Source organism: Rana temporaria, chromosome 3 (genome assembly GCF_905171775.1).
Source record: "Rana temporaria chromosome 3, aRanTem1.1, whole genome shotgun sequence".
Taxonomy (NCBI): domain Eukaryota; kingdom Metazoa; phylum Chordata; class Amphibia; order Anura; family Ranidae; genus Rana; species Rana temporaria.
The window spans coordinates 52,313,312-52,331,793 of record NC_053491.1 but is presented as its reverse complement, the minus strand read 5'-3'; the positions used below and the strand labels follow the sequence as shown (position 1 = coordinate 52,331,793).

At 45.5% G+C, this 18,482-nt stretch overlaps 1 protein-coding gene across 1 annotated transcript in view; it reads left to right on the top strand.

The window, feature by feature from the left end:
• Positions 1-18,482, top strand: part of EFL1 (elongation factor like GTPase 1) — a 623,792-nt gene that overhangs the window by 86,252 nt on the left and 519,058 nt on the right. Inside the window, exon 8 of the mRNA XM_040342558.1 lies at positions 8,701-8,824. Within this exon, the coding sequence (XP_040198492.1) occupies positions 8,701-8,824 (124 nt within the window). The remainder of the gene's footprint in view (positions 1-8,700; positions 8,825-18,482) is intronic.

Sequence of the window (18,482 nt, the reverse complement as noted above, 5' to 3'; positions counted from 1 at the left end):
ATGTGGGTGCCAAAAATGACTCGGAGACTTTTGACTTTGGTGCTAGGGGTGATGGTTTGTCCCAGAATGGGCGGCGGTGTCCATATTGGTGCGGGAAGTCTCTTTCGGTTGGTGTGAAACAGGAGAAGTTCTGTTTTTGAGCCGTTGAGTTTAAGGTAACTCTCCGTCATCCAATTTTCTATCAAAGTAAGGCATTTCTCTAGTCCGAGATAATAATCCTTATTGTTGCAGATGCGAAAATATAGTTGCTCCCGCAATATTACTTATAAGTGGCAAAAATTAATATATACTGTATACACATGAGAGAGAAGATCACCGCTCAAGGTAGGTCTATTGTAGGGTCGTTTCAAAAATATAGGACTCCAAGGGTGCAGGCAATGCACTAAGGCAAATATTGGTAAAAAGATGAGGGATGGACAGCCGCACTCCAAACCAAACAGGTTGTCTTTATTCAAATCAACAGCAAGAACACAGCAGATCACAGCAATAGGAACAGGAGAATACCGACGTTTCGCACTGGCTTCAGTGCTTATTCATGGCCATGAATAAGCACTGAAGCCAGTGCGAAACGTCGGTATTCTCCTGTTCCTATTGCTGTGATCTGCTGTGTTCTTGCTGTTGATTTGAATAAAGACAACCTGTTTGGTTTGGAGTGCGGCTGTCCATCCCTCATCTTTTTACCAATACTGTATACACAAGTGCAAACATATTAAGGCTGCAACCAACAATTATTTTCATAATCGATTAGTTGACCGATTGTTTTGATTAATCGATTAATCGGACAAAAAAAAGTCTGGTGTATAGTTTAGCGAATGTGTAAAGTTTTACAAAAAGACAATTTATTCTTAAATATCTCTATGCAGTGATAAATCTAAATAACCGGCTATATGGATGGGGAACAAAATATCACCTAATTCACTCAGAATAACAGAAGAGATATACAGTGTATATACTATTCGAGGTTGAATCTGGTACATATCATCAGACTCAGATCAAAATTCTTATTTAAAGAAAAAAAAATGAAAGACCTAAAACGCTATTTTACAGATTTCCAGACAGAACTGTAATATAATATTATGCATGTCAAACTCCCTTGTCATAGGCAGGTAGCTTGATACAACCTGCACCTGCGGTCACTTATGCTGGCCATACACAAACAATTTTTCTCTCAAGCGTCTTCCAGGACAGCCCATGAGACCTAGGGCTCCTCCTACCAGGACAGGAAACACGTTAACCCCCACCAGATAAAAGGGCGGTCCTCCAGGCCCCATGCCAGTATTAGTGTTTCCTCCGGACGGGGGGTAACATGTTTCAAGGAACCTGGTCCCCTAGGTCTCATGAGCAGAGGCTCTAACGGCTGTTATGGGGTATGTGCTCATTTTTAAAAACTAACCTCCGTGCCATGTGCAGTGTCCACTGGAGAGGTGGTAATCTGCGGCTCTTTTTTTCTGTGCCTGGAGAGGGCCATGACCGGGATGGCGTCGGGTCCCTAGCGTCTTGGCAAACGCTGCAGCCGTTTGGTGGTGACGGGTCCCGCACACAGCATGGCTGTCTCGTGCTAGGATTCCAGGAAGTCACTGGCGCTGGAGGGGCGGGGCTTCTGCGCTCCAAGCTGGCCCACAGGAAGATCCGGAGGGGTCGTTTCCGGGTCATATGACGTCATCATCGGGCGCCGGAGACGCGGTTCCAGTCTCCAAAACGGCGCGAAAAAGTAGCTTTAAATGGCTGGCTGGTGATCGCTGGTAGAAGCAGCACAGGCTGTTAGAATACCAGTCGGGCGGCATGGATTCTCCTGCAGTTCCTTCTCAGGCAGATGCAGCCTCCAACACCAGCACCTCTCAGGTAAGCTTTAAGTATGGACTTTTTTTGCTATCCTGATGAGTGTTCTTCCCCCCCCCTCCCAATCATAGGATTTGGTGTTAGGGGACACACTTTCCCTTCTCATGCACGTGGTGATGGAGTATTTATTTGTGGTTTGTTACTTATGGGGGTTATTTATTTTATGTCTTCCAGGGCAAGACCCAGGAAAAATCCCAAGCGCAGCCACATAAGAGAAAGTGTGCGGTAACAAACTGAGCTCCACTTGGAACAAAGCAGTTTGTCGCACATGTATAGATGCTTTAGTGAAGGATGACCCAGTGACCTAATGTCAAAAAATGTTGACTTCGGTCAGGGATGAGCTTGTTTCTACTTTTGGTTCATTTAGAAATCTAATTGACAAAATGCAGGCTCCCCAACAGGGTACATCTTCAAAAAGAAAGGCTTCAGTGGCTAGCACCCCACAGGTGAGCGTAGAGAGTGAAGACTCTGAGGCTGAAGCCAAATCTACCCATTCTTCTCAGGAAGACTCAGGGTCAGATACAGAGACTAGGGATAGAGTATCCTCTAAGGGCTCAAGGTTTAAACTGTCTTTAGAAGATGTGGATAACTTGTTAAAAGCCATCTATACTACCCTTGAAATGGAGGAGGAGGAGGTACAAATGTCCAAACATGACCTTATGTACAAAGGGTTGCACAAAAAGAGAAGTAAAAACTTTCCAGTGCACGATTCCCTCCTTGATACGATCAAACTGGAGTGGGAGAATCCAGAGAGAAAACCTTTCTTTTCTGGTAACCTAAAAAGACGGTTTCCATTTGATGAGGACGCAGCGCTACCGTGGAACAAAAACCCTAAGTTAGATGCTCCTCTTTCAAAGGTTTCAAAAAATTCGGACCTGGCGTTTGATGACATGGGTACGCTTAAGGATCCTATGGACAAAAAATGTGACGTCCTTCTTCATAGAGCTTGGGATTCAACTATGGGGAATCTTAAACCAGCTTTAGCTTCCACTTGTGTAGCCAGGAATTTGGAGGAATGGCTTACACAAATCCAAACCCATCTTTTGGCAGGTACTTCTAGGGAAGAGATTTTAAAATCCTTTCCTCTCCTGTTTAGTGCTGTGGGGTTTTTGGCCGATTCTTCGGCAGAATCAGTAAGGATGACAGCCAGGACTTCAGCTTTGGTGAACTCAGCCAGAAGAAGTGTTTGGCTTAAAACATGGTCTGGGGATGCAGCATCTAAATTAAGATTATGTGCGCTGCCGCTGACAGGGGAGCATCTTTTTGGCCCAGGTCTGCAGGAAGCTCTGGAACGTTCGGCCGATAGGAAAAAGGCCTTTCCAGAAAAGAAAAAACAGACTGGAAGAAAAATTTTTCGTGGCCAAAACAAGGGCCTGCCATGGCAACAGGGTCCTAAAGAAAAGGACAATAGGCCCAAGAAACATTGGACCGGATACAAAGGCAAAGGTAGAGGAGGTGTTTTATTTAACACACCTCAGCAACCCGCCAAACCACAATGACCAGCTTCTGCCAGTGGGGGGAAGATTGAAGGCCTTTCTCCCACAATGGGCAGCTGTCACCTCAAGTCCCTTCATCCTGGATCTGGTGGCAAATGGGTACAGACTAGAGTTTTCCTGCCAGCCACCAGAACGTCTTTTGATCACCTCTCCTCCCAAAGATCGGGAGAAAGCAAGAGCTCTGGGTCTCCAAGTAGGAGAATTTTTAGACCAAAAAGTCCTGATTCCTGTTCCCCGGTCAGATCAGAACAAAGGGTTTTATTCCCACATTTTTGTCATCAGAAAGCCGTCAGGGAAGTATCGGCTCATTCTGAACCTTCGATCTCTAAATCGATCGATCAGGTACAAGCACTTCAGGATGGAGACAGTGTTCTCTATCAAGAATCTGCTTTACCCAAACTGTTTTATGGCCACATTGGATCTAAGGGATGCTTACCTACATGTCCCGATCCACCCAGCTTTCCAGAAATTCCTGAGAATAGCGGTAAAAATGGGAACGGAAATCAGGCACTTTCAATTTCAGGCCCTCCCCTTCGGTCTGTCCTCATCCCCTCGTATCTTCACAAAGGTATTGGGGGAGGCGCTGGCTCCACTAAGGTTAAAGGCGATAACTATCATCCCTTACCTGGACGACCTATTAATAGTGGCAGAATCTCACCAAAAATTACTAGCAGATCTCCAGACTGTGCTAGACTTTCTTCAGTCCCTGGGCTGGCTGATAAACAGGGAAAAATCTTCCCTAGATCCAGCCTAGAGGGTGGGTTACGACTTTTGCTCAGTAGTCCAAAAAGTTTTTCTCCCAGAAGAAAAGGTCTCCAAGATGGTGCAAGCAGTGTCAGCCTTACAGACCAATCAGTTGGTCTTGCTGAGGGAAATTTCAAGGACGGTAGGTCTCATGACCTCGTGTTTCCCTGCGGTACCATGGGCAAGGTTCCATCAGAGACCATTGCAGAGATTCCTTCTGGAAAATTGGGATGGGGACGCCAGGTCCCTAGAGTCAAAAGTTTGGTTACCTACCAAGGTAAAGAGAAGTTTGTGGTGGTGGAGAAAGAATCTGCACCTAACAAAAGGCCTGCCATGGTCCATCTCGATATCCAAGAGGATCACGACAGATGCAAGCGCCTGGGGATGGGGAGCCCACCTCAAAGATCAGGTCGCACAGGGAAAATGGTCCTCGAAGGAAGCAAGAGCTTCATCGAACCAGAGGGAACTGCTAGCGGTTCACAGAGCCCTGCAAGCCTTTCAATCGGAGATCAGGGGTCACAATCTCCAGATTCTGTCAGACAACATTGCGACAGTGGCGTACCTCAACAAACAAGGAGGCACGAGGAGTCGAATTCTTCAAGGAATAGCACAAGAAATGTTGTCCTGGGCAGAAGTAAATCTAGGCTCAATTTCAGCAGTGCACCTGAAGGGGACACAAAACAGTCTGGCAGACTACCTCAGTCGCCACAGGGTGGAGCGAGACAATTGGTCACTTCATCCAGAAGTCTTTGCGGAGGTCACCAACAAATGGGGTTATCCCGAAGCAGATTTGTTCGCGAATCAGGAAAACAGCAAGACAGAGGAGTTCTTTTCTCTAAACCCAGGGGATCGATCTCTGGGGATAGATGCCCTAGCAAATCCATGGCCCTTCGACCTTTGCTATGCCTTTCCGCCGATCAGACTCATTCCGGAAGTACTCCGGAAGTTTCTCCTAGAAGAGACAGACCTTATTTTGATCGCCCCCTTCTGGCCCAAGAGGCCATGGTTTTCCCTGCTACAGTCTCTGGTCTCGGAGCCTCCACTGAGACTTCAGAACAGAGAGGACTTGCTGTCGCAGGGTCCAGTGTCACACCCACAGGTGGTTTCATTAAGCTTAACAGCTTGGTATCTGAAGAGAAGATACTGAAGGCTCAGGGGTTTTCGGACAAGGTGATTAAAACCTTGGTAAATTGCAGAAAACCAGTCACTAGAGCCATTTATTCCAAAGTTTGGAAAAAGTTTAATTCATGGTTGTCTGAAAACCAAAGATCAACGCATGATGTTCCTTCTATTTTGGAATTTTTTCAAGAGGGTGTCGACAAGGGTCTTTCAGTTAGTACCTTGAAGGTACAGGCGGCAGCTATCAGCGTTTTCCTCCAGTTTTCTCTTTTGGAAAATCCCACGGTAGCTAGATTCTTTAAATCCATTTCAAGGGCCAGGCCGGTAGTGGTAAGAAGTTGTCCAACTTGGGACCTGTCCCTGGTACTTCAAACTCTGGTAGAGTTTCCTTTTGAACCTTTAGAGGATATTTCTGTTAAGCTACTTACCTTAAAAACAATTTTTTTAGTAGCTATTACCTCAGCTCGTAGAGTAAGCGAGTTACAGGCCTTATCAGTGAGGGAGCCTTCCTCACGATTCTAGAGGATCGAGTTGTATTAAAAACTGATCCAGGTTTTTTGCCTAAGGTAGCTAGTACATTTCACAGATCACAGGAGATTGTACTGCCATCCTTTTGTAGTTCACCACAGGGTGATCAGGAAAAGAAATTTAGTTTTTTGGATGTAAGAAGAACCCTTCTTGCATATTTAGAGGTCACCAAGACCTTCAGGAAGACAGACGCTTTATTTGTACTATTTTCAGGTACACACAAAGGTAAAGGTGCATCTAAAGCCACATTGGCTAGATGGATCAAGCAGGCAATCTCAGAATCCTATAAAATCAGAGAAGTTCCCACACCTTTTGTTACAGCGCATTCAACAAGGGCTTTGGCTGCGTCTTGGGCTGAGAGGGCTGGTGCTTCACCGGAACAAATCTGTAAAGCTGCCACATGGTCCAGTTACTCGACCTTTATTAAGCATTATCGCCTGGATCTGCTATCAGCTCAAGATCAGGCGTTTGGTCGAAAGGTCCTTCAGGCAGTTGTCCCACCCTAGACTGGTAAGTTCTGGCTCATCGTCTCATGGGCTGTCCTGGAAGACGCTTGAGAGAAAAGCTGAGTTAGGCTTACCGGTAACTCCTTTTCTGAGAGTCTTCCAGGACAGCCGGATTCCCACCCGGTTTTGTTGTATGGAAGTTATGTGTTATTAATGCATATGTTTTTCAGGGTAGTCCTACAGTTCTCGAGAAGACTGGCATGGGGCCTGGAGGACCGCCATTTTATCTGGTGGGGGTTAACGTGTTTCCTGTCCTGGTAGGAGGAGCCCTAGGTCTCATGGGCTGTCCTGGAAGACTCTCAGAAAAGGAGTTACCGGTAAGCCTAACTCAGCTTTTTTCTTTTGAACATTTTTATTTTAAAAATGCTTGTTCAGTTTTCTAATAATTGGGGTCAAATCAATGTTCATTTGCAAACACAGTGATGGAAAAATTCGTAGGAGCGGAATAGAAAAAGTTTAGGTCGAAGGAATTTTCAGACAGTGTATGTGGTTTTTGTTCAGAAATTATGTTGTTTTTTAAAATTGAAAGTTAAAAGCAAGAGAAATTTTTAAATGTACAAAGGATATTAGTACGAATATTCTCCTCCGAAAAAACGATACATGCATGGCCGGCATAAGACATTTAGTAGCAGCAGCATGTTTTTTTTTTTTTTTTTATTTGTCATGATGGAGGTAAAAAACACAAATTAGCCCTTTATATTACAAAAATCAGCAGATAATCACTACTATAAGGTGTGTATGTGTGTGTGTGTGTGTGTGTGTGTGTGTGTATATATATATATATATATATATATATATATATATATATATATAATATGGCTCGGAAATTTCAAGTCCTGAGCTACTGGCCAGGCCTCAAGGGTTACTCGCCACCAGTTGCCCGCCCAACCCCTACCCTGCCCCTAATTCAACCCCTAAGCACCCCTTTATATATTATCTCATGAAATTACACTTAAATGTTCTATGCAGAATTAAGTTATAAAAATATTAACAACAACTTTATCCATACCCAAAAATGGTCCTCAGTGCAGCATGTGTCCCCAGTTTCAGCCTGTGTCCCCCCCCCAGTTTCAGCCTGTGTCCCCTCCTCTCTCTCTTCCCCTACGATCACTGGGACAAAGGCTCCCATACAACCCGGGTCGACGGCGGTGCTTGCCCCCCCACTCCCAGGCAGCCCACACTCGCCCCCCCCCTCAAAATCCTCTTGCAAAATGTGAGCAGGCGAATAAAGATAAACATTTTAAATATAATACACAATACTGGTAAACTTTTACTTTCAATGTAATTGTAATGTCTTTATATTACCTCCAGTCTATCAGCCGCCACCTTCTCTGGGTACAGAAGCTGATCTTCCCTGCACAAAGCCCTTAAAGTAATTTAAATTGTTGTTCTTTTTCAAAAAAACAAACGTGTCACACTTACCTGCTCTGTGTAATGGTTTTCCACAGAGCATCCCCAATTCTGCTCTTCTGGGGTACCCTGCCGGCGCTTCTGGCTCCTCCTGCTTTCTGAGTGCCCCTATAGCAAGCCACAAAGTAAAGTATAGAGTGCCCCTATAGCAAGGTAAAAAAACATCTGCCTTTTTAGAATTGCTCACTTTCTTCTCCTGCCCAGGACTATATGTCCCATGAGGCATTGCTTCTCACACATTCAACAGCTCTTAGGCACTTACTGACATGTATGGATGGTGTACTGAGCTGTATGTGTGCTGCACTGTATTTTCTGATATGTCAAAAAATAATGCATTCTTTATGTAGGACAACTAATCGACTGACCAACTAATCGATTATGAAAATAGTTGACAACTATTTTCATAATCGATTATGCCGATTTGTTGAAAGGGGTCTAACTCGGAAGTAATAGACTAGCATGAGTCCCAGGCAACTAGGTTTTTCTGAAGAAGGTCTGTACTGGTAGTCGCTTTATTGCTCTTCATTTTTTTTTTCTTTTAGTAAAAGGTAAAATATATGCTAAAGCCTACACAATAAGAAAGGAGCCCCTTTCTTCCAAATCCATCCTTGTTTTCTCTAAAACTGGAAGTGTATTTCAAGAAAAAAAGTCAAATGCCGGCCATATATGGATTAAAATGTGTCTGGTTCAGCAGTATGGGCAGGCTGCTTGTACACATACCAATCGACTTGTGTACAACCAGCCTGTCTGTTTTTCCCCGAATGATCAGCCCTGCTGGCTATAGGTGGAAACACTGATCGCTGTATCCTGACGGTGGGAAAGGCTCCCTGCTGTCAAGTACAACAGCGGGAAGGATTCTCCCATCCACATTGAATGTGTGCATGGGGGAATTAGATCTTATTTTTTTATTCAATCCTCTGGTTGGATGAATAAAAAAAGATCAATGTATTGGCTAACTTAAACTTCTATAGTAATCTTTTACCCTCATGTGATATTTTTTATGCACCAGAGAACATATGGGCTTCTATTTAATTGAGGTTCTCTTGTGTTTGTCCTAGAATTGATCAGTTTGCACAGCTATACAGCCAGAAGGTGGGGATCAAATCTACTGTATTGCTGAAGACACTTTGGGGAGATTTCTATCTGAATGCCAAAGCCAAGAAGATCATGAAGGGAGCCCAGGTAAATGTCAGCTCATTACAGATGAGTTTCATTGTGTCTTTTAGTAGGCCTGAGGTATGAAAGTGCCTAAAACAAGGGTCTGTGTAATCATTCTTGTTTGTAAGCAGTCAATAAAGTTTAGCTAGAATCCGTTTGCTATGACAAAGGATATGTAAAGCAAACATTTCATATGCCTGATATGTGCTTGTTGTACCATGTACTTGGGTTAAAAAACAAAACAAAAGTATCCTGTTCTTTTTGCATTGCTTCCTTTGTGTAAAATATCTGCTGATCCTGCCAGTCCCCCTGCTCTTCTAATTCAAACTGACCTCAGGCATGAGAGCGTATCCATCTCAGCGTGGTCAGTTTTCTGCCTGTGCTGGGAGAACAACCTGCCTGTCCTCCAATGATCACACTTCTGCTGATAATCGAAGAGCAAACACCACGGCAGGTGAAACGCATACAGTGTAAATCCTCTCTCTGAATCGGAGGGTGCTGGTCCAGCCTGTGACGGCATCATTAACGCGTTAAATGAATCATAACGATGACCAACAATAAAGTTTTTTTTTTTTTTTTTTTTTTTTATACAATAAAGCGAATTTTTCTGAAGTCTAGAGTGTTGGTCTTCTGCTGACACACAACCATTTACTGGGAAGATCAGTGTGCTGTTGCTTCTTCACCCTTAGCTCTCTAAGCCCCTTCGCAACTGAGAACAGAGATTATTAGCTAGATTCAGGCAGAGTTAGATCGGCATATCAGTAGATACGCCGACCTAACTCTGAATCTGAAAACCTTTACTAGGTTTAAGTGTATTCTCAAACAGAGATACACTTAAACAAATCTAAGATACGACGGCTTGCGCCGTCCTATCTTAGGGTGCAATATTTTGGCTGGCCGCTAGGTGGCGCTTCCATTGCGGTCGGCGTAGAATAAGTAAATCACTAGTTACGCCTATTCAAGAACGTATGCCCGGCCGACGCAGTACAGATACGCCGTTTCCGTAACGCATTATCAGGCCTAAACTTATTCCATCAAATAGTTGGAATAGTAATGTTAAAGTATGGACGCCGTTCCCGCTTCGAAATTCGAAAATTTTACGTTGTTTGCGTAAGTCGTCCGTGAATAGGGATTAAGTTGTTTACGTCCACGTCGAAATCAATAGGCCCGTGCGGCGGACCTAGCCGCAATGCACACTGGGAAATGTAGGCGCCTGGCGCATGCGCAGTTAAAAAAACGCCAATCACGTCGGGTCAAGCCTCATTATCATAAAACACGCCCCCTCAGACAAATTTGAATTAGGCGCCCTTACGCCCGCCCGCTTTAGGCTACGCCGCCGTAACTTGGCAGGCAAGTACTTTGAGAATCAAGTACTTGCCTCGCTAACTTACGGCGGCGTAGCCTAAACACGCTAAGCTACGTTGCGGCCATCTCTCTGAATCTAGCTATATGTGATCACTTATAAAAAAAAAAATCTAAAATTTAAAACAAAGGAATGAAAATGGTATCTATAATGTATACAGGCATACCCCACTTTTAAGTACACAATGGGGTTTATTTACTAAAGCTGGAAAGTGCAAAATCAGGCTCACTTCTGCATAGAAACCAATGAGTGTCCAGGTTTTATTACCAAATTGAACAGGTTGGGGTTAGAAGCTCATTGGTTTCTATGCAGAACCCCATTGTGTACTTAAAAGTGGGGTATGCCTGTAATATTATTTATAATGTTTTTTGAAAGGTTCACTTCAGTCAAACAGAAAATGGAACCATAAAACAAGGGTATTGGCACCCTTCAATTTTCGTGCAGCTCCTGTTAAGTTGTTTTGACATCTTTAGCGCTGAATAGGGAATTTTTGTGAAAAGATGGAGCAGTGATGAGGGCTAGGTTAGATTTGGGTGAGGAATTAAGCGCATTAGATGTTAAGGTGTAGGTTTCAGTGCTAGGATGAGGGTCAAGTGTTAAAGCTTCTATTCCATTTTTTTCATTGTATTTTTTCCATTGGTGGACATTTTACTGTGGCTGCGCTGTGACACTGGTCTGAATTGCGGTCGGCCGTTTTCTTGTGGTCCGAGTCCTTCTCTGAGGCGTTCGGCGGCCATTTTGGAGTGGGTTTTGGCCTCTAGTGCTGGCTGGCTTCCTTTACACATGCGATTCAACTCACAGTATTTTTTTAGGCACACGCTGTCTGCGGTCAGAAAGCGGGCAGCGGTGCTGAATGGTCTCTTGCTGGGTGGTGAGTCCCTTGGGTAACCCCCTCGGTCAGTGCAGCAAGGAGGGTGGACATCATCTTAAGTTAAAATGACTTGACCTAGTCCCTAAGGGCTGTCAGTGGGCAACATAGAGTCAGTAGCTGACCTTTCTTCCCCAAACATTCCTGAGGCAGCAATCAGTGCCCCTGCACCTGCGGTTCCCATGGATACTTTGTCGGCAGTCCTGGAGTCATTTGTTGCCAGGGTGGAAGCGGCGTGCGGGTGTAAGGGGGTAAAAAGCACCCCCTCCCCAGGCCATCTTCTGGGGAATGCTCTGACTCAGATTCAGGCCTGGCTGCGGCTCAAGACAACAGTTCTGGAGTGTCAGAGGATGCGGACCAGGACCTCCCTGGAGAGAAGGACCCCTCGTCCGGGTCAGCGCAAGACGTGGCACTTGTGAGTGCACTTATCAATGCTGGAGGATTCAGCTGAAACGTCCACGGAGGGCTCAGTCTCTTTTGGGTCGCACAAATCGAACCGCTCTGTTAAAGTTTTTCCTTATGTGTCTTTCTTTGATAAGTTCATAGATAAGGAATGGGAACGGCCGCAGAAGTCCTTTGTGGTCCCTCAGCGCATGGTGGGCTTTTATCCTTTTGAGGAGAGCCTTTTGAAAAAATTGACTTCTCCTCCCATCGTTGACCCCTGGTCGCTCGGTTAAACAAAGTTATCACTCTCCCGGTAGAGGGGATCCCTGCATTTAAGTAACCTACTGATAGGAGGTCCGAAGCGGTGAGCCGTTCCATGTTCACCATGCTGGGGTCAGCGTTGCGGCCTATCTTGGCTGCAACCTTGGTGTCTCAGACACTCACTGAATGGGCAAGGATATTGCAACAGTCAGTGGAGGAGAATCTGCTTCCTCCAGAGTGCGTAAGGATGGCCGACCAGTTGGTACAGGGCCTTTTGTATGTCTGTGATGCCACTCTGGATGTGGCCCCCTTGATCTCCAGAGCCTTTGTATCTGCAGTGGTATTGCGCCACCTGATTTGGCTGAAATGTTGGTCCGCTGACCAAACATCCAAAAAAGCTCTGGCAGATTTGCCCTTCAAAGGTGGGAGACTTTTTGGTACCTCGCTGGATGACATTATTAAGGATGTTACTGGAGGTAAGAGCACACTTCTCCATCCGTCCACTAAGGGGAAGGAGCCACGCCGTAAGCCCGGGGCCTTCCTTTTCCATGCAGAAGCGGTATTTTCATCAGTCAGGGCCAGCGGTCAGATCCTCCCAAGCTGTCAAAGGTCCAGCTGGGGGACAAAAGCGTCCCTGGGTGTGCAAGCCGGCAAACAAACCTGCTATCACATGAAGTTTTGCCCCCGCCCCACCTCATGGGTGGGGGGACAGCTTTGCGGGTTTGCAGATCAGTGGACCTCCCTGCTGTCTGACCAGTGGGTCTGGGGGGTGGTCGCTTCGGGGTACAAGATCGAGTTTCTTGGGGGGCGTGTCCGACGGCGATAGGAGAAGGACGCACTTTGGCTGAGCTCTGCAGGCCCGGTTTAAATCCAAAGGCATCAGCCACCATAGGACTGTTTTTTCGCAAAAAAACTACACTACCTGCCTCCTACGTCCCTCCGGGAGACCGACTGCTGAATTTGGGGCACAGATAGAGCAGCATCAGCCGCAATCCGGCTCCCGGCCGGCACCCTCCTCCACAGCCCAGCCGCCATCTTGGGCCTTCACGATCTCCGGACCCTCCGGGATCCACAGCTTCGATCCCCACATCTGGATCCACCAGGTCAGTGTCCGGCCTACACCGGGATCCCTATAGCCCCGATACCTCCACAATCCGGCTCCCCGTTGGCCCCATCTTCCAGGCTCCTCCACGCTCCGGTCGCCATCTTGAGGCCTTCCCGACCTGCGATCCCCCCACGCTGGTTTGCGGCTGCCCCGGGCACCTGGAATCCCCCTGAACACCACCCGGAATACACCGGGGACCGGGTCGGATAAGTTGCTGATCTTTCTGGCTCCCTTCCGGCTGCCGCCGACTACCCACCATAAGGAGGTCATTGTGGCCTGCGGACTATCCGTGATCGGGCCCGCGCTGCTGGCGTCTCAAACTGAGCCCCCCCACGCCCCCAGATTCCTCCTAATAAGGCACCCCAGACTCCTAGAGTACCCACTTGGGGCTCTGGGAGTGCACAATTGGACTCAAAGACCCGGTTGCAGGGGTGTATGGCGGCCATCTTGCTGCACCCTAGGCCTAGCAGCAGCATCCCCATCCGCCCAGAGGTGGATTAGTGTACAGCTCAAATCCCAGTGAATCCCCCTGGGTGACTGATTAGGGTGGCCCTCCAACCTGGTGGTTGTCCTCTCACAACATTTGGGGTGGCTGTCCTGCCTCACACAACAGCACTGGAGCTGGTGACACACCTTCCCTTACTATACAAACAATAACCTTCACTTGTTGCTCTATGAACATCCCTTGGTTATTAAAGCAGCATCCAATAGTTGTCACTTGAGACCCCCCGCCAGCTCTGGGAGGATTCCCTAGCCCCCCCCCCCCCCCACAATACCACATAAAAGTGATGGAAGCAAGTTATCATCTTGGGATGTAAATATCGGGATGTTCTAAAGGACATGTTCTCAACTAAGGGGGGGTCGCATGCGGGGCGCGGTACGCCACAGCGGCTCTATATAAAAGCTCCACTGGTCAAAGAGGAATATAGCTTATCCACAGTGCCTAATCTCAGTAGAACCCTCATTACATATCAACAGCGCCTGAAATCCACCATCACACTTGCGGTACACCTCTGTGCATGCCTGGAAACTACAGGACCCGAGGTCGCCGAACGAAATATCCTCCAACTAACATTTTACTTCGCTCTAAAACGAAAGGCAAGATGTCCCAAAACGGTCCCCATCCCTCTCCGCAGGCCTCTCCAGCTCTTTCGCACACCTCTCATGACACAGCTCCGTCCAAACTAGCATGGGAGGTCTCCTCACAGCTCACTAAATCTGACCTGGACGCCAGTCTCACCATTATGTATGAAAAACTGGCTAGCAAGTTCCACTCAGAACTGAAGTCATCTACTAGAACGTTACAGCAGGAGATAGCATCCCTGGGAGGGCGTACAGAATTGCTGGAAACAAAACATGATGAGTTGTCACTAGCTCACAATGATTTAAGGAAGGACTTTGAGTTGCTGGCTGAAAACTATTCCTATCTCCAGGCCCATGTGGAAGATTTGGATAACAGAAATCGAAGAAACAATTTTGAGAATACGCGGTGTTCCAGAGTCAGTGACGGACCTGATGCCAGCTGTCTCGAAGTTGTTCCAATCCCTTCTGCCAGACACCCCGCCACAATCCTTCGCTTGTGACAGAATCCACAGGGCTCTTCGGCCTAAACCTCCTATAGACAAACCTCCCCGCGACATTATCCTTTGCATGAAGGACTTTATCACTAAGGAGAATATATTAAGGGCCGCAAGGAACTCGCACAATATCATGTTGGAGGGGACAAGGATTCAATTATACCCTGACATCTCACAGGCCACCCTCGAAAGAAGGCGTAAGATGAGGGAAGTAACAACGATCCTACAATCGGCCCACATCGGATACAGATGGGGTTTTCCATTCAGACTATCTGTACCCCATAATGGAACTGTCTACTCTGTCGTCAATGTCACAGAGGGCAAGGAGCTCCTCATTAAACTAGGATTGCTGGAACCGGAAACGGGCCCAAGACCACCTTCTACTCCACACCCATCACCCATTTGGGCCACTCCCTCTTCAAGACGAGATCAAAGAAGGATGAGATCATCATTGCGATTCGCAAACCCGTGAAAATCGCTTGAAAACACAATGGTTCTATATTTTTTATATCTGTTTTACTGACCCGCAAAAGAAACCCTTACACCATGTCAGCCCCTTTTGATTAATTTCCATTGGTTATTTTTCTTCGTCATTCTTCCTTCCCAGGAAGTGGAAGCTCCCTTCTGGTTCACTGTCTCCCCTGTTAGTTACACGTTTGCTGGACCAGGACGGAATTTATAATCAAGATGGATCTTCAAACCCCTTTACATGCAAGACAAATCCTTGTAAACGTACATTTATCGAATCCCTCTCCTGTGGTCCCTGTTTTTTTTTTTGCTCTTTTTCTTCCTCTCTCCCATCCTAGCTGCAAACTTTGGCTCCTCTAAGCAACATAACAGCCCAGAACTTGCGCACTGAACTAACTGCTACATTTTGATCTTCCCAAATGGTCCAGGAGAGAACTTCATACGCTGGTACAAACATTAGATCGCAGTGTCATGCCAGATCATGGATGTTACCTCTAACATTATCAATCTTACTGGGTAGTTTGGTTTGAATCCCCCCCCCTCTCCCCTTTTTATTTAAATTTTATATATATATTTTTTTTTCTTTCTTTTCTCTCCACCCTTCCTCCCTCACTTTGGCGGTCAGTAAAATTCAGGCAACCTGCACTGAATGGATACAGAGGTTTTTTTTTTCCCTCTTCTCTTCCTTTTTTCCTCTTGCTACCACTAGTTAACACTTGCAATACAAACACAGAGAGTTGCTCGATCTCTCCGTCTCCGCTTGATTGACCCCCCTCTCACTCTTGGAGTCAAAGTATGAATCTTATGGCATGCTATTTGGTGCCTTTGATTGTACTCGCTATAGCTTTTTTCGACAAGACTCCGGGGGTGAGTTTTGGACTTATAAGTCCAAAGGTTACTGTTTTTAAGTCAAACCGTTTTTTTCAGTTTGACCCCTTACTTTGGTATACACACTATTTACAGTTTAATAGCAAATTTAGTAACATGTTTAGTTGCTTCAAATTCTTAGAAATAATGTTTGTACGGTTTATTTTATTATCCTTTTATACACTCAAGTCTCGCATTGGAATCAGATTGATTAGATATTGGTCCGGCAAGGATTTCTCACTCAGGGTTAATGTTTTTCTTACGTATATTCCCTTAAACTCTGTGCTGACGTGCAATAGGATTGTAGGTTGGGGTGCTTGGTATGTTGCTTACCTCTCACGGTATGATATTTTTATATTCCATGACACAAGCAGAGCTAATGGCTATCACAGGGTGCCATCCTTTAGTATTCATTCACACATTCTAAATGGTTTTGAAGGTAATCTCCCATAATGCCAATGGCATAAACTCTCCCCAAAAAAGGAAAAAAGCCTTCCGTCATTACAAGAGACTGGGGGCTGACATAATATTAATACAGGAGACACACTTTGCGGCATCCAAGCACCCCAAATTTTTCGACAAAGCATATAGTCAATTCTATTTCACAACATTCGATTCCAAAAAAGAGGCACAGCTATTTTTATTAAAAACTCTGTTGTGTTTGAAACCCAAAGCGTCTTCAGAGACCCAGAGAGTCGCTTTCTAATAGTAAAGGGCTCTATAGGAGGACGTCTGGTCACAATAGCCTCTGTATATGCACCCAATGAAGCTCACGCATCATTTTTCTCAATTTTTTTTCGATACTTTAGATAAATACTCCTCCCCCCATCTGATTGTCGGCGGAGACTTCAACTTAGCTGCTCACTCATCCTTAGATAGAAGCAAAGTAGCACCCACATCCAAAGCCTTCCCTAAAACATTAAATCGCATACTATCAAACCATCAACTCATTGACACGTGGAGGGCTCACAATGTTGGCATCAAAAACTACACCTTTTATTCACACCCTCATGACTGCTCCGCTAGATTGGATTACATCTTTTGCACCCCGATTCTAGTCGCTAATTCATCAAAAACAGACATCCATTCCTGCCCCTGGTCAGATCATCAGATCGTATCTTTCTCCACATCTAAAATAGGTCTTGCTGTCACACCCCACAGATGGCGCATCAATGATGCACTGTTAACAGACCATCTGAACATCCAACAGCTAACGTCCAACATGGAAGAATACTTTACACTTAACTCCTCCCCAGACATTTTTCCCACATCTCTATGGATGGCACACAAGGCGGTCATGAGGGGCCATCTAATCAAGATGGCTTCTACTAAAAATAGGATTAAGCTGACTGATATAAAAACACTAACTGGAGACCTAGACAAATTATATCATAAACACAATCAATCGCCCTCCAGTGATTTACTTAAACAAATCCAAGAAAAACGTATAGCCCTAGATACTCTGCTAACCTCAGATACAGAAAAAGCACTTAGATGGTCAAAGGCAAGATTCTTATTACATAGTAATTCTACTTCCACTATGTTTGCCAGAAAACTGAACCAATCCACGAAACCCCCCCACACCTATAAACTTAGAAACTCTGCTGGCCACTTAATCACCCACCCTAAAGGAGTCATGGAGGTTTTTTTGAAATTTTATAAGAAGCTTCTATCATCTCCACAAAACACGCCGAAGCAATGGCTGGATGAAATCCCGCTTCCCACTCTATCAACCCAACAGAGTGAGGCATTGAATGCACCCTGCACAGAAATAGACCTCCACAGCCCCAGGCCCCGACGTTTTTTCTTCATCATACTACAAAAAGTTTGCATCAGTATTAATTCCACATCTTTTGAAAACTATTCAATCACGTTCTACAAGGCAATCAATTCCCCTCTGAAATGCTCTTAGCGAATATGTCTCTCCTACCCAAACCAAACAAAGACCACTCATCCCCACAGAATTTTCGCCCGATCTCAGTTATAGACAATGACCAAAAAATTTTTGGTAAAATATTAGCAGACAGATTGGCCTCAGTCATCTCACCCCTTATCCACCCAGACCAAACAGGTTTTATTCCGGACAGACAGATCACGGATAATATAAGATTAGCAACAAACATCATCCAAGACTCTAACCTTCATGCAAGATCAACACTACTACTTAGTTTAGATATTCATAAAGCTTTTGATAGCGTCAGTTGGTCCTACTTAGACTCGCTACTCCCTAGATAGGGCATACGAGACAAATTTCTACATGGTTTTAAAGCCTTATACCAGGACCCACATACTCGTATTAAACTCCCCGGCCATAACTCTGAATTTTTCCCATTGGGCAGGGGCACAAGACAGGGCTGCCCCTTATTCCCTCTTCTGTTTGCTCTTGCTATTGAGCCCCTTGCTTGCGCCATCCGTAATAATACCAACATCAAAGGGTACACAAAAGGTTTGAAAGACTTTAAACTAAGTCTATACGCAGACGACGTCCTCCTGTTTCTCACTGACCCTTTACTTTCGCTACCGAACCTAATCGAGACTTTAGATAAATTTATGCCTAACCCTGAGAGGTCATGAAACGTATCTAAATGTTCTGCCCTCCCAGTTAACTGCCCCCCGGACCTGACTGCCATATTAAAGGAGAAATTTTCATTTCAATGGAGTTCAGATTCCTTCCGCTATTTAGGCATCCATATCACCCCGTCCTACAAGTCCCTATACCACAAAAACTACCCTGGATTACTCCAAAACATTAGAGATTTACTGAAATCATGGTCAGCATTCCATATGTC